Here is a 16,881-nt window from a genome sequence, read left to right as displayed (position 1 = left end):
TCAAACCAAAAAATCATTTACTATTGGTTTCTGTTTGTACATGCATACATGCATACTTATGTCGGAAATTTAGATTTTTGTGCTGCAAGGTGTGGGGTTTTAGGATCAGACAAACAAGATAAAATTGGGGGAAAAGCTTCCAAGATAAACAAAGATGGCGTTTCGGGAATTAATCATATTTAGACATACCATTAAACCTCAAAACTGGTTTATTTTCAAATTTAAATCTAACACAAATTGAGTAATAGGCGATTTTTTTTTGCGAGCAAAATACTACAAATTTTTCGGGATGTCAATAAATAAAGTGTGGTAACAAAGTGACTATAAAAATGTTGCATTAGTGAGGTTTTTTTATCTTTTTTCCTCCATTTGCATTGGTCAGTCATTATCAAATATTTAAATTTCAAACAAGCAATAATCTACCTGTGTTCATAGAGGCAATATAATATTAATTCTGAGATTCTTAATCTGCGCTCTGTAACATATGTTAAAGATATTGAGATAAATGCAAATAGCTTTATGATCTCTATTTGTTTTGTTTGAGGCCAAAAACGCTGAATGTAAGTTTTGATTTAAGATGTGGCGTTGGTGGTCAGACGAAGGATGGGTATATTATTCACTGGAGAATTCAGCAATAATAGAGAAGTCTTGGCGGAGCAAAGAAGTAAATATAATAGTGAATGTTGGAGGAATACCATTCTTACTAAATTTGCGTCACTTTTATCAATTTAATTTTATTACACAGCGTCACAGGAGAATAAGTAGAGATATATCTTCGGCAATATGGTTTTGGACTGACAATAATGGTCAGCTTAACTTATACCAGCCAAATATATCGGCTCAAATAGAAAGGTTTTACTTGCATATACAGTGGAATTTGTACAAAGAAGTGACTAGTGAAGAGAATGATAACAATAAGGAAAACAGAGAGAAAAATGGTTCCGAGATAAATTCTAATTTAAAAAAACAAGTTATTAAAAAACCAAAAACAGGAAGGTATGTTGTTTGGAATCAGTATGATATATATCCAATTGAGTGCAAGCAGGTGAATAGAATAACCGGAAAAGAAAGGAGAATATACAGAAGATACTTAAAAAGGGTTGATATATTTGACGGTACAAATAATAAGATTGAGGCACGTTATGGAATGGAGAAGGAAAAAATGGATTTTAAATTGGAATGGGAATTCACGGATACAAGCATAGCTCAGTTTGACGATGCATTATCGTTGATAATAGAAACTGGAGAATATTTGTGTGAAGGTTTTCAAAATGTATTTACAGAAGACGAGATAGAAAACATTAAAACTGAGTTAAAGAATGAAAAAATAGATGATGACTGTTGTTTGTGTCTACACAGATTGGAGAATGACTTGATTAAATTAAATAAATGTTCTCATGTATACCACAGTGAATGTTTAAATGAAATGATAGGACACTTAAAGGGAAAAAATGCTCTTTTTTGTCCACTTTGTATGACAATACAACGTTTTGGAAAAGGATCTTCACCACCCGGTGTAATGAGATACATTGTGTACAAATCTGGCAATATCGAAATAGAGAGCTATCCAAACATAAATGTAATTGAAATAGAATATTTTATTCCAAGCGGCATTCAAAACAAAAGACATCCTAATCCAAACAAGCCTTACTTAGGTACGTATAAAATAGCGTACCTGCCTTATGACGAACAGGGAAAAACATTGCTTAGGGGTTTGTCTAAGGCATTTGAAATGGGTCACACATTTAAGATTTCCAACTTGACTAATTCTTCAACTGGAATAAACATGGATATAACTCAATGGAGTATAATCCCACACAAGATCTCTACATGTGGCGGACCTGCACTACAGGGATTCCCGGATCCATTCTACTATGACAATGTGTTAAAAAAGCTGTCAGGTTTAGGAATAGAATGCGATTTGGAGGACGCTGAAAAGATTGAGGAGATATTATAAATGCTTAAAATTAAGATATTGTAAATAAAATTTGGAATATTTACTGTTAAGTGATACTAAAGCGTGCATAAAACAAGCATCGTGTATCTGGGATAAAGAGGTATATAAATAGCACTAAACTGTTTTCACTCAGTTAAAGATTTAAGACAATAATCTCGAAAAATAGAGATTGTTTCACTGAGAAAACAGAAGTTTCAAGACTAAAACTAAGAAATAGAACCTTTAATGGGATAAAAATGCTAAGTTATAAAAGGTGTTTTTTTTCTATATCTTTGACTTTCTTCCACATTATGAGTCCAAAGACTAATATTATAATGACGAGTACAACGGCCGCAATAGAAGTTGTTGAATGTTGACTCTTTATTGCGTTGTGAACCTGAGTAGCAACATCCTCCTTGTTCTTAATTGTTCCTTCCAACTCAATAAGAGAATTAGTGTGGTGTTTGGAATGTCTATCAAATAGCGTTTTCAAACCAACTATTTCACTTTGAACAGAGTTGAGCGTTTCACTATGGTTGTTACCTGTATGTATACTCAATATTCTTTGCATTTCTTTGACTTCATTGGAAAGCTTTTGTACTTGGGACAAAAGAGTGTTTAGAGTTCGATGTATAGCCTGTTCTCTAGGGGTTGCTTCGGTAATGTGCTTGTATAATATCTGCGAAAACGCCTTGAGAGCTTCAGAAACGTCCTTGTCACCGTGAACATGAGTTTCACGCAGCAAATCGGTAACTTCAACATGTTCTTTATTATAATTGGACTCGTATTTAAGAGAGTCAGCGACCTCCTCACCTGCTCTATTTAGATCAAGGTTGTATACATTCAAATTAATAATTGAAATTCTATCTGCAGCTTTAGATGATGAATCGTTTAGTTCTGGTCCCGTGTAAGAGGTAAATCCAATGAAACCACCGTTCTTGATACTTTCAGGTATTTGTGCCGAATCCGTTTTAAAGCAATCTATCCATTTTGATGTTGGAGTTGTTCTTATTTGCCCAGAAATTCCGTTGTCTGGGGAAACATAAAGTCTAAATGTAAGAGGTTCCTCGAGATTTACAAAATTAAAGTAAACACCTACATGCGTTGGCACATCTGCATGTGAGGAGAACACTTTGTTGCCATCAGATATAAGAAGAGAGATGGAAGGATTTTTTTTGTTGTTTCTATCTAAAAGTGAAAACAAAACCCCAATACCTTTGGGATTGTTCTTGTAGCCAAGTAAATTCCAACTTTCGAGGTCTTCACTTGATTTCGGATATATGGATCCGTAAGACTCACTTACAAACCACATGGCAAATCCCTCACCTTCTTGTTTTATATCTGCAGAGGTACTTACAACTTCAAAAGTAAGGTATATCTCAAAGTGCGATGTGTTTAATGGGCCTTTATTCCAAAATTGTCCCGTTCTATTTTTAACTCCTGGAACGAGTACAACACTTTTTTTAACGGGTATTGTGGCCATCGCTAGGTCCCACTCCGCTAGTGTAGTGTCAAGGGTCAAAGGTGATTCAAAAGAGTGTCTAACCATTGTTACTTTGTCTATTTTTTGTTGCTTTATACTCTCATGAGATGGATGTGCGGCTAATGAAGGATCATTAGCCGAGCAAAACAATGATTCGTTTAAAAATGAAATATTGATGAGTGACAATATAAATATAAGTAACCTTATTCTAAAGATTGATTTAAAAAAAAGCCGGACAATGCAATTCATCTTGTCGAATATATATATGCACTTGATCACTTAGTATTAATTAGTTAATTTAGAAACGAAGTGTATTGTTACTATTGTGCAAGCACAGGTCTGTACTCGCTTTAATTTGTCTCAAATACTTTTGTTCTCCTGAATAATTCTAATTGCACATCCACTTTCTCCAAGTTTTAAATTTATCAAGAGACATTAATTTTGAGTAGATGAATATATACATTTATATACAACCACTTATCTGTACACTACGTGTATACCTGCTTATGTATAATATATATGCATAAGTATATATCTATATATATATAGATAAGTGAACAAATAAGTGTATATTTATTTAATAATTTATATGCATGTATACACTGCTTTAATTTACATTTAATTGTGCATCTAAGAATGTGTATTTATTTTCGACCAAAATTTTCAGACCACAATAGTGGGACTCTTGTAAGAAAAAGTGTTAAACACAAAATTCTAATTTCGAATGAATAAATTGCTTTAAAACACAAAAAAGGATTAACAGGTGTTATGGGGGTGTAGATCTGGTGATTTTCCCTCACATAATTCACATTTTCTCACCTTTGTACAGATTGAAACTCCTGATATCAATATTTTTTTTATATACGTTACTTGTCTCATATAAAGACTAAATATACAGTGTCCCGCCTCTGGGCGGGAATGATTTAATACACAAGTTATTTAATTAAATGTTTTGAGTGGAAGGTTTTGCGGTCATCAAGTATGAGTATTAGGGTAGGTAGTAGTATTTGTGTTTTCACAAATGTCATTTAGGGTTGAGAAATGAAAACAGGTATCATTACTTTGAACTGAGCGCAATACATTCTTTTGTTTGGCGACACATCTCTCACTTGGTGAATAACCAACTCCTCGGGTTCAAGTAGATGATTTTTACGAAAGTCACTTATTTCAAAAGGGAGTCTGAGGGAGTCATTAATTCTATTTCTTATTTCATTAGTTGGGTCGTCTTGATTTTTAGAAAAACAATAAAAATAAAAGTAGTTGGTAGTTTTTTTGTACTCGTTTCGAGAATAGTCGCTTTGATGTTTAATGTAAAATTCACGAAAGCAAGGAAGAATGTCTAGAGAGAGCTCAGGAAGATTGCATATCCAATAAAAAACGTTTTCACCGTTTCTGTTGCAATCACAGACATAATCAGTTAAATTGAACAGTTTGGATACATTCAGCTTACTCTCGAGCAGGAAGTGAATGCACTCAATGCAGTCTTTTTGCGAGGAAGTTATTTTGTGTCTAGATAATTTGTTTGAAAGTATATTTTGTTCGAGTAATTTTATTGAATTGGGATTCAGGTCATTAGAGTAGACCAAACACTCATTTAGTTTGGCTAGTGGGAGGGCGAAGGCACCGACACCACAAGTTAAGTCAAATACAACTGAATTTTTAGGTACCAATTGCGTGATTCTTTGCCTTTCGTTTGAAAGTCTTGAGTTCCAGTAAACCTTGTCTATTTCAACATTATAAACAATGCCTTGTTCTTTAACTTTAGCAGATAAGTTATTTTCACCGGCAATAATCTCCAACGGATATGTTCTAAACACAGTCTCTATGTTACCTGTTTTAGTAACAACAGTTTTAATACCTGGATTTTTGTCTAACAGTATTTTACCAATTATATATCTGTATGGAAAAACTTCCTTATTTAAGTTTAAATGAGCAATATGTCCAATTGTCTCAAAACTTGAGATAATTTCAACATCATCTGGAATACACTGTTTCACACATTCAATGTAGGACAGGTACTTATACTCTAACTTGAATTTAAGCACCCCGTATTCAGCATATTCGACATTGTTCAGTTTGTCAAAGACGCTTTTTGGAAGTTTCATAAGCCATTCCTCGTCCAACTCAATGATGTAGGACGCATTTTCAGTGCTGCTAGTGTTTTCTGCATTACCGGCTGTTATCTGCTTTCGCACATCAACTTTATTTCCTCCATCTCTATATTCTGCCAATTTAATCCTTTTAGAAGAATCATGGCGGCTTTTTCTCAAGTCTTCTCTGAGCAGGAGTATTTTATTCTCGTCAGAATTTTTGTCATTGATTACAGGAGAAACCTTCGGGAGTTTAAGTAGCAATTCGCTTTCCCTAAATAATTTCTGGACCGTGTTACAACATCCTTTCTTGACCTTTATATAGGGGAGAATGTACGTTTTGTGTATTCTTTCCGGACAAAAACCATTCATCCTCTACTTTACCCGGTATTTCGGTCCCTCGCCTCCTTTTAATCCAAAAAAGAAATGCCAAGGTTAAATATTCTATCGTTATCGTAGGGTGTCTTTTCAAACCATACTCATTTCAAGATTCAGTTTAATTTTAAATAGTTAATATTTAAACATATTACGTAAGTTCCCGCCTAAGTTGGTACCCAGTATGTACTAGTAGAAAGGGAGATTGGAAAAAGGCGGAAAAGAATGGAAAAAATTCCAAAAACAAAGTTTAGACAGGTTAGAAGAATTATGCATATTATTAGAAGGAAACCAGAGCTAAAAGTAAAAGACAATTATTTGGGTTTTCTAAGTAATATTTTAAGGTATTGGGGATTGGGTGAAGACGTTTTTGATGTTAGATGAAAGCCATTGTGTGATTTGTAGAGAAATTGAATTTCACCAATACAAAGAATTAAGCTTTATAAGATGCAAATATTGTGAGGGCTACTTTCATAGACTCTGTTATGGTTTTTCGAATTCTGGGGATGAAAATAATTGTGTTATAATTTGTGATCCGTGTAGGTTTGAATTGAGGTTTAAGGGGGAAGGCTCTGTGAGCAACGTTAAATCTGATGATTACAAATGCATTGTATGTTTCCGTGGGGGTAAATTGAAAAGAGTTCTGCTTTCAGCAGTCAAAGGAGTGCAAGAAAACATAGACTACTGTAGTCGAACGAGGAATAGTTCAGTATGGGTTCACGTTGATTGTGCAATATATTCGCCCAAACATTTACAGATCAATGATTGGAGAACACTGTCATGTATTGAAATTGTGTCCAAAATACCTTTTATGAATCCCTATAGTTGTTGTTACTGCAAAAATCGCATCGGGCTAATGCATTTTTGCAGCCACGACAGTTGCAACAAGATCTTTCACATACATTGTCTGATCAGTGATCATATTTACAATCGGAAAAACGTTATAATTAGGAAGGACATGATAGTGGAGGCATACTGTCATGACCACTACAGCACTGATTTAGTCTCTGTTTACAATTCAGAACTAACGTAAGTTTATTTTTAACTTTAATAAGTGAAGTAATAATAATGACATAAGTGACGGTAACTAGTCTTTTATTACTACTGTCATTTAAATGGGAAGAAACCACTCCGGTTTCTCACAGTTAATACAAGTCCAGTAGAACTTTACCAGATAGTGTCGCATTGTGACGAAAGGTGTTGTGGTGCGGAGGTTCTATTGGAATAATGAGCTATAATAGACAGTTCATTAGTTGTTTAGTTTGCTTGTAATTGAACAACCAGTCGGCTGCCTAACATTAAGCAAGACACTTACTGAAAAGTTGTTATTATTATAATTATTAAGGTTCTCAATGACTTTGAACTAATCCAAAATGTTATTTTAGGGAATCAACTATAACAGAATATACTCGCGAAATGAATTTTTTGGGAAAAGATAGGAACTTGGATGTTTACATAAATAACGTCTTTGAGTTTATGGGTAAAGACTACTTTGTTATCCCGGAGTATTTGCGTACGAGGCCAATCTACAATTTAACGCTGTTGTCAATAATTATAACCTCTGACATTTGGACCTTAAGATCATCTGGTTTTTTATCAATGTTAAGCAGAAAAATAACATTAAACAGAGAATATTACTTGGAGAGCATGACTAGATGGATTGATTTATCAACAATTATCCCTGTAAGTTACAAGTTTAAGAATATAATAACAGGTTTCTATGAAAGTTTAACCCAAAAGGTAAATGTGATAAAGAACAGAGGTTTGTATATGAGTTTTGATGAAATAAGCAAAATTATGGACGATGACATGTTTTATTGTTTCGATGTGGTTAGAGAGATTTTGAAGAAAAACAATATAATTCACTGGGAAAATAAGAACAAGCATTTGCTGGTAAACAATGACATAACTGGAATAAACATGGATGCTATTTTAAAGGCAATAAGAGAGTGTTCAGGTTATTACAAGAGCAGTATTGAGTATATTGGGAGGGCCATTTACAATAGTAGTTGCAATAATAGAAAGAGTAAGAGCGGAAGAGGTGGTAACGTCAACAGAAGAGGGAACACGAGCAATAGTAGTGGCGGCGGTAGCTCCAACAACGGCGATACTGGGAGTAATGCAGACGACAGAAGAGACGAGAATAGAAACAGGCATATTGGCGAGGGTGATTCAAACAGCATTAAACGGCTGTTGAGGAGCTCTAGACTTTACAGATTCGTCAGCAAGATAAACAGGAAGGCGGACAAACTCACTAGCGAACTCATTAAATTGGTGAACAACAAGGTGGTTAATATAGACAAGCTTAGGTATTTGATGAATAGAGTGGATAAAGAGCTGCCTGGAAACTCCGTATTGGTTAAGGACAGAAGCAAGAAGATACTGAATTACTCTTTATTGATTGAGAGTAGAGTGGGAAGAGAGCTTTCTTTGCTTTTCAATGTGAACAGGAATTGGAATAAGAGCAAGGTTGACATTAGGAACAGTTTTGAAAACAAAAACTTCCGTCTTTACTCTAGTCAGTTATTCGGTCTTGAAAATAACTTGACTGTTATTGACAAGGTTTTATCTTTGGACGGATTTTTTAAGTACGCTAATAACGGTGTAGACGGGACAGAAATAACCAAACAACAGGAGCTTTGGCCGGACTCGTCAACTTTATTGCCTAGAGAACGGCCCGAACGTTCAATTCTGGACTCGGTAGAGAAGGAATATATGTCTTATTGCAAGAGCGTGAGGAACAGACACATTTACTGCTCTCATTTTTCTAGGAAGGTTGCCTCTTTAAAGATCAGATTGATGTTGAGCAGTATAAATAAAGTTGAGATGTGGATGTTGGACGTTAGTGAGCTGCATTCGAGTTACTTGAACTGCACTAGTAACACTGACAGGAGGATAAGCAGGCAAGTTTGCGATAAAATGGGAATGAGGGACAAGTATTTGCTGTTTTGCAGTTATTTCACGGACGCAGAGTGCAGCAAGAGAGACGTTTACTTCAGCAAGATGAGGAAAATGAATATAGAATTTGAGAAAAACAAGGTTTTATTCTCTAAATTGAAGTTCTCATCTAGGTTCTTGAGACTCAGGGTTGAATATGACAGTTTGGAAAAGTTCCTGAACAGACTCGACTCTTCGAACCTTACTTTTTCGATGATTCTATGTTTCATGGATGGCGTTTTGCAGGGAGTCTTTAGACTTTTGCCCTCAAAGTCTAGAATTCCTGCCTTTTTTGAGAGATTGAGGCTGTACTTTTCCCTGGTTGATTACCTGGATAACCATATCGAAAAGACGTCGCACCTTAGAATGGAGACGATCCACTTGTTGAGACTTTACATGGACGAGGACTCGAACGGCGACGCGAAGCAATTGAAACTTGAGGAGAGGAGCGGTGACAGCGAAGCTGCGTCGCTTGGGACTGCTGCAAGCAAGGATGGGGAGGCCGTGGAGGGCAACAGCACATCTGCCGCAGAAGATGTTAGTTTGAACGCGAATGAATATTTGGATACGTTGGTCGCGGACTTGAATGATAGAATGAAGCGTTTACTGGACAAATTTGTAATCCACTACAACTTTATCACAAACCTTTACTTCATCATCGAAAACACGAAAACAGACGACTTGCTGTTAAAGCCGAGTTACGATAGAAAGATAAAAAGGATAATGGACTACATTATCGACGCGGAGAGTAGAGTGGAAACGGTTTACGACAGCATTTGTCTCTTAATAAACAGCAACTTCAAAAATATGAGTGTCGTGAATGACAAAAGATACAGGAATCAGTTTGTTATTAAGGACCACGCGACCATAAGCGAGTACTACTACTACCTGTTGAAGACTTTAATGAACACGAATTTGGGCAGATTAATTAGATCTTCGCTGATTGAAAACGACGATTTCGACTCCTCTATAGACTGTGACAACACATACACGATTCTATACAACTGGGAGGTAAAGTTGTTTCAGAAATTCTCGTTGATTTACATATTGCATCACGCGAGCCAAATGAGCGATTCTGATATTGACTCTAATTTAGACAAAACGAGTTTGGAGAACCAGGTTAAGTACATCAACCTCATACAGTACATTCCAAGGAAGCTTTTGTGTTTAGATAACAGAACTATGCTGTTGATATGGCGAAAGTTGAGGCTTATTGACTACAGCACAATTCACTTGAGCGTTGATTATTTCGGATCAACAAGTGGCAAGAGCAGCACTTCCGAGGAGTATTCCGGTAACGATTGCGATTCAAATAAATACGAACAGAATACGAACGACAAGTGGTACAATTTCTTGATGAATTATTTGACTGAGAGGTTGGCCTTGTACATAAACAATTCCCTTTTGTCTGGGAGAAGCGTTACGGGGACTCTGGACGACTACTATTTTGACTTGAAGTACATATACTCTAAAAAGATCTACGCGAAGCTTGACATTTCAAAACTGGTTTTTGATTACGAGGAATTCAAGAGTTTGAGTAACGAGGTTGACGACATTATTTGTCTAGTAAACAAGAAAAACTTTGAGCTGAAAAGGATAATATTGAACAGATTCACAAGCAATAATTTCAGCGAGTACTGCGGAGATAGTGTCAGCAATTCTCGCTGTTTCCACCAGCCAATGAGTTACAACTCTGTCATTATGTCCAAGTACGTAGACAGCGACTTCGAGACGAATTTCAACAATGACTTTTACCAGCTTCATCCTCCGGAAAGGATATATTCTGACAGAGCAACCTCCAAGCTGAGCAGTGGATCCGGCGTACTTAGGCAGCTGTTTAGTGGAAGCAAAGGGAGTGTGGGTTGTTCCGACGAGAGTTTTCCGAGAATGCAAGTCGACTGCGAGAGTCAGGACGCGGAAGATCCGGAGGTGGGAGATGATTCGTACGGGAAAAGCGATTTTGCGGAACAAAAGCGTGAGATAGAGAATCTAAGTTTTGAGGAGATGTTCAACATGTACATGGGCTTGATGGAGGAAGAGAGGAATCTAATACTCCTATCGCTCAATCACTCTAAAAAGCTTAAAGTAAGCAGGGGTTTGTCTAGCATCAGAGTTAGTTTTGTGCGAGACGAGGAGTGCATTTGCAGAATAATGAAGATGAGGAAGGAGCTTGTTGGAGAGGAGGATGAGTTTGAGAGCGCGGACAGGAAAGGCAATCTGGGTTGTGCGGAAAAGAAGAGGAAGATATACGATTTTCTGTCTAGACTAGTGTTTGAAAGGAGGGAGAAAATAAACAGAAAACTGGAGTTTATGAGCGATGTGGTTAACTACTATTCGAATGTGGAGATTTCATTCTTGTTTAATTTGTACAAGATCTCACTCAAAAAGATTCAGGTAAACAACGTAAAGCTATGCGACTGGTTTAATTACGACTTGATGACTCCCTCTTCTTCCTATTACACTTTTTTGGAGATATCCGACATATTTGATCCAGTCAGACTAGAGAGCGGTTTTGCCATATACAGTCTGATTTTCGGAATTTCGAACCACTATACGGGGTTCGTTTGCGACTGGAACGAGTTGTTTGACGATTTGGAGAGTTGCTTTTCCGACAAGAGCAGGGTTTCCGGCAAGAACAGGTACTATGACGTATTGTTGTTGTATAATAAGAGCAAGATAATGAAAATACTTCTTCACGACTTCTCCAAGAACAATCCCTACTACTGCGGCAACAAAGCCTCTGTGTGGAGTAGAAAGGACAAAGAGGTAGCAGAGTGCGGGGACTTCACTAGCAACTGCGACTTCGGGTTGGATGATCAAGGCAGGAGCAGCAACATCATTAAAAGGCTTTGCGAGGGCGTCAGGTACGAGAAGGAGTTTGAGCGCAAGTACAAAAGAACGGTAAACATGTATTTGAAGTTGAGGATCTCAGAGTTCTTTTCATTTCAACCGTTGTGCGACTACATGAACGGAGTATTTAGGGACATAACGGCCAACGGTTTATACAACTCAAACTTGTCAAGCAGCTTTTTGCTCCACTTTCCAACGGATTTAATCGAACAAATACGAGGCATAAAGCCCATAAATTCGTCCGGAACTGGGCTTTCTGCCGGTTTGAACACCACTGAGATGGAAACGTCTGACAGTTGGTCAGATGACGAATGCGAAAGACGGGAGTTGCAGTTGGAGTTGGATGAGAATCTGGGACTTTTGGAGAAGTTAGAGGACGAGTGTGCGGATTTTGAGTTAGGGGGCGAACTAGACGACAAAAACGGCAAAGAGACAGACATAGCCTCGGTGATCAGTAGGATAAGGAAGATAAAGAGTAAGAAGTCGCTTGTAAGAGAAATGACGTTGGTTTATCTCTCCAAGGAAACCGTTTTACTGGCAGTCAAATACTCGATAAACCAAAAAAGCGGAGTGTTCTACTCTGACGTGAGCTTGTTATTAGAACTGTCTGCAGAAACAAGGTTGGGGAGCAATATTCTAAATTCGGTTTACTTGAGAAGGACAAAGCGTTTGTATGACCTTCACTACGCCGACCCCGGGATAGATGAGCACTACTATTATTGTTACAAGGACTTCAGTCAGGACTTTTGTGATTCGAATTTGTTGAACGGCAATTTGCGTGCTTTTGAGCGACTGCTTTTGTCCCGGATTTCGGCTGAGGCAGGGCTTAAAGAGGCCGACTTAGCGAGTGGGGAGTGTCGAGACGTGTTTTCCCTCGACTCCTTTTACTTTAAAATCGGTCCTAATGGTGGTGGGGCCGAGACAAAGGGACTTGAGTTGAACGGGAAATCGGAGTGCAGCAGCAACAGCAATGCCTCCGTTGAGGCATTGAATGCCAGAAGAAAACAGACGAAGGACGGACGCAGACGGCTCCTGGAGGAGAAGTTTATATTCATCAGCGACACCATGGACCTTTTGAATAACATAATACTGCTTAGGATATACATGAGGAGCTTTTCGAGTAGGTCAAAGCCGATGAACAAGTGCGGCACTTTCAACATAGACTTTGCGAGGAAGCTTGCGATTATGAACTACAGCATAAACGAAGTCACAAAGAGCTTTGTGAGTTTTGAAGACAAGAACAATGCTCTGATTCTGAGAGAGTTTTCCCACGTAATTAAGGAAATAAGCAATTTGGTCGGCTACCTGGACGGGTTGAAACAGGTGAAACGGACCAGTTCGCTCCTTTTTGGTCACCATATTCAAGAGAGGGAGTTAATGTTGATGGAAGAGTTTAACAGCTTAAAAGCGGTGTCAAATTTGTATTTCTTTACTCCAGTTAAAGGCAGACAAAGTATAGACGTATCTCAAATAAGCAGGGTTTTTGCGTTGGACGACAAGAAAACGTTTTTGGATGTACTTGACTGCTTGATAAACAGGTGCAGAGACATATCGAGGTACATAGTTAGCCAGGGGAACAGAGACTCAACAAGCAGATTTACGTCTTTCGTTGTGTCAAGGAGGGAGAAGATATCAGAGTTGGAGAAAAAGGGCAAAGGAGTTGTGGATGCAATTAGGAAAGACATAGAGAACAACAAAAGGGAGGACAGGTACGATTTGTATGGCGATACGGACATAAAAAGACTTATGGAGAAGATACTGGAGCCGCCGAGAACAAGTCGCGATGACATTAGGAAGGTCTCTTTTTACGAGTTATCAAAGTTAATACCTAACTACGAGCTAATTTACAAAACCTGCGGAGTTAAACCCTATTCCAATTACGACGTGTTGTTGCGTTATTACGACGAGTCCCACACTTTGGACGGCGAGATTCACCTTATTTTAAGCAAGATTTCCAGTTTCGAGGACAAAGAGAACGGTTTGAGTTTCAAAGGCGGAGACACCATGAACATTGTGTTGCACAATATAAGTTTTTTGGAGGAAATACTTAAGCTAAGAATTCTAATAATAAAGGCAAAGATAATATCGGACAAGCTTTCTTCGGCATATGTTGAGTACTTTAGAGGTATAACAAGGTATTATTTGGTATTCGGAACAAGGTACTTTTTTGGCGTTTTGCCGGTGGAGGAGCCGGATTTAGATATGAACAATAGTTATAATGAGAGTAAAAATGAGACGGTTTTCGTACCGATTTTAGAGTACAAGGTACTTAAAGATCTTCACAACGAGTGCTTGCTTTGGAATGGCGTCACTGCCAGCGGGAATTCGCTAGGGATAAACAAGTACTGCGAGTTCGTTGCATTAGAGTGTTATTTGTCTTACTCAAACTACCTCATTGACTGTTTGTCTTTCGATACAAGAGACCACATTGACTGCATTTTAAACGAGAACAAGAACCTAAGCAATCCGGAGGATGATGATATTGGTGGCGTTTACTACGGCACCAATAGAATAGGAACCTTTTTGAGCAGGAATCTGCTTTATTCAAGCTCTTTTTACTTGGAGGTCCCTGAGACAAACTCTTTGACTTCCTTAATTGGAGGACTCGTTGACATAGGGGAGTATTTAACTGAGTACAGGCAATTCCTGGAGAAGGAGTACGTGTTTCTAAGCGACGCATCTATATCGTTTGATCACGAGATAAGCAGTAAACGAGTATTTGAGGTGGGGTCTCTGACAGCACTTCGCAAAAAGGATAGCAAGGTTATATATCACTTTTCGAGGAGAAGAAAATTTAGGGTAACGTATATTGAATTTGGCAACAAGGAGGATTTTGGACCTTTGAGCAATATATTTTTGCTGGAGAAGAACATAGACAAAATAAAGTACAAGTGGCAAATAATTTCAATATCGCAGTCTCTGAAGCCAAGCAATTTTCTGTTTTTGATCAGGAAGTACGTCAGACAACTGCTTGAGTTTACTTTTGGCTATTTCCACAACACTAGGGACCGCAGTCACGACTTGATAAGGACGAAAGACGACCTTATTTATAACAGTGTTTTCAAGAACATAAACGATACCGGTAAAATCAATTTGTTCACCCTTGTTGATAAATATCTTAGAAACTCTATAGAGTACGTGTTCAAGTTGATTTTCAGATCAATGGTTTACAGGGAGAACGGGGATGAGCTGTATCTAACAGATCTGACGACTTATGTGGCAGATATTAGACGCTTCAAGGATAAATGGCGCATCGGTGGCGAGTACACAAGTCTGAACACTAAGATAATGATAGACCTGGGAAATTTGAGTAGAGAAAGAGAGGATAGCAGCAACAGGAGTCAGGGTAATTTAAGCGATTCGCGCCACGGCTCCTCCTCATCTATTCAAAATCCGTCGCCGACTTCAAGCAACAGGAGACAAAACAACAGATCTCTCAGGGGCGATTTCGGAAGAGACGGTTCAAGAATAGGTCGAAATCGGGGGAAGAGTGAGGAGACGAGGTTGAGTGGAGACATCGGTAGCGTCTATACAGTAGAGGTTACACAAGAGAAGGCAAACAACATTGAATTTCGTGAGCAAAAGCAGGTGGAAGGAGCGAGAGAGACAAGGGGGAAGAGAAAGAATGACGTTAGTAGAGGCGACAGTTGCGGAGATGAGAAACGGAGCGGTGAATTCAGTGGCTGGAAAAGAAGCAGAGCTGAAGGAGAGGGCGAGGGGGAGACGAGACTATTGGGTTCCAGAAGCGAAGAGGATTCAGCATTTGAGAACAAGGTCGGCTCAGCTGAGATGAGAGAGAGGAATGAATTGCGGGAGAGATTGAGGAAACACATAGGATCCTCGAGCGACATTAAGTTCATTTGGCTGGGTTGGATTAATTTGAGCAATCAGGTCAATACCGACAACTCCGAGGATATTCTGGAGGTTGGTTTTTATCAAATAGGGAACCAGATATGCAGAAAAAGTGATTACATTTTGAATTCTCTGGAGAGGAATTTGAACTTTCAGTTCACAGGGAGATTTTTCTTGTTCAAAGATTTGAAATTGGACTTGAATAACTCTTTATGCGTCTTATTGTCTTCAAATTGGAGCCAAAATACAAACAACTACGAAAACGAAGTTTTTAACAGAATATTTCATTTCCAATACAGTGTGGACAACTACGAAGTTTTTGAATTTAGCCTTTTAAATTCAGAGGAAATTAAGCTTTGGTTGTTTCCCTGCAATCTGGACAAGAGGAGGGATGCCAAGCATTACGAGACCTTAGGCGACTTTGACTTTCCAATATCCAAATACTATTTGCTTGGAATTGTTACATTCCACTCTAGTGTCGATCAGCAGAGCGAATTGAGCGACATCTCAATATTGTCCAGTTTTTTGCCAAATGAGAATCAGATTTTCAATATTGCCGAATATTGTAACAAACAGTGCAACAAAACCAATTCCAAGATGGAGTTTCTTATTTCAAATAAGAAAAATATGTTCCATTCCGCCGGAACTCTTCTTTCCAATTTGATTTCCTTAAACGAGAACCTGGCCTCGAGCCACAGAAATCCCGACGGTTCGGGCTGCTACGTTCATCAGGATTCTCGTTACGTTGTAAGGGGAGGTTTGAAGAGCCGTTACGAAGACAACTCCTATCCTTCTATCGGTAGCGACTACAGAAGAAACAGCACCTACGACGGAGGTACCGGTAACCTCAACTACAGCAGCAGCAACGACTACGATTACACGGGATACAGTGTCGCGAAGTATAACTACAACAATAGTTATGCGAACACCGGCTTCAGCAACAACTGCAGTGGCGGCAGCAATAGTATCATCGGCAGCAATAGCATCACCTACAACAACAGCGGGTTTAGAGCCACAAGTGGCCACAACACCAGCGTTTGTTATTCAGGTGCCGATGATTACGGTACCACCAGCCATAGTCACGGAAAAAACGACCAAGCGAGCATCTCGACTTTAGGGGAGTTGGCCAAGTCCATTAAAAGAGACATTATGATAAAAGATAAGCAGCCTTGAAAAGAGAATATAGATAGATAGACAGATGCCTTAAGATGAGAAGCACTGCGCTATAGGAGTTAAATTAACAACTTTTGTTGAACGCTCTCTTCCCACTGTGTATATTAAACGCCAATGGACTCTATTTCTAACCCTTTTTGCTTCCCTTTGACATGTTATATATGGCCCTCTCTTGACGGGTTTCT

At 38.3% G+C, this 16,881-nt stretch overlaps 4 protein-coding genes across 4 annotated transcripts; 2 read left to right on the top strand and 2 right to left on the bottom strand.

The window, feature by feature from the left end:
• Positions 1–577: 577 nt before the first annotated feature.
• On the top strand, positions 578–1,957 carry FG386_000140 (ring finger protein; the record flags this gene model as incomplete). Its single annotated transcript, XM_067339451.1, has 1 exon — positions 578–1,957. One exon carries the CDS (start codon positions 578–580, stop codon positions 1,955–1,957), a length of 1,380 nt encoding a protein of 459 aa, XP_067198249.1.
• Positions 1,958–2,201: 244 nt separating this feature from the next.
• On the bottom strand, positions 2,202–3,668 carry FG386_000139 (ERGIC-53-like mannose binding lectin that is a type I membrane protein; the record flags this gene model as incomplete). The annotated part of the gene is made up of 1 exon (XM_067339450.1): positions 2,202–3,668. One exon carries the CDS (start codon positions 3,666–3,668, stop codon positions 2,202–2,204), a length of 1,467 nt encoding a protein of 488 aa, XP_067198248.1.
• Positions 3,669–4,447: 779 nt separating this feature from the next.
• FG386_000138 (Trm5 RNA methyltransferase) lies at positions 4,448–5,881 on the bottom strand (the record flags this gene model as incomplete). The annotated part of the gene is made up of 1 exon (XM_067339449.1): positions 4,448–5,881. The coding sequence occupies one exon, from the start codon at positions 5,879–5,881 to the stop codon at positions 4,448–4,450; it is 1,434 nt and encodes a 477-aa protein (XP_067198247.1).
• Positions 5,882–6,257: 376 nt separating this feature from the next.
• On the top strand, positions 6,258–16,696 carry FG386_000137 (uncharacterized protein; the record flags this gene model as incomplete). The annotated part of the gene is made up of 2 exons (XM_067339448.1): positions 6,258–6,913; positions 7,270–16,696. The coding sequence occupies 2 exons, from the start codon at positions 6,258–6,260 to the stop codon at positions 16,694–16,696; spliced, it is 10,083 nt and encodes a 3,360-aa protein (XP_067198246.1).
• Between the last annotated feature and the right edge of the window lie 185 nt (positions 16,697–16,881).

This window comes from Cryptosporidium ryanae (genome assembly GCF_009792415.1).
Source record: "Cryptosporidium ryanae isolate 45019 chromosome Unknown contig_11, whole genome shotgun sequence".
In the NCBI taxonomy this organism is placed as follows: domain Eukaryota; phylum Apicomplexa; class Conoidasida; order Eucoccidiorida; family Cryptosporidiidae; genus Cryptosporidium; species Cryptosporidium ryanae.
The sequence above is the reverse complement of the archived record's forward strand: the minus strand, read 5'-3'. Positions and strand labels throughout refer to the sequence as shown.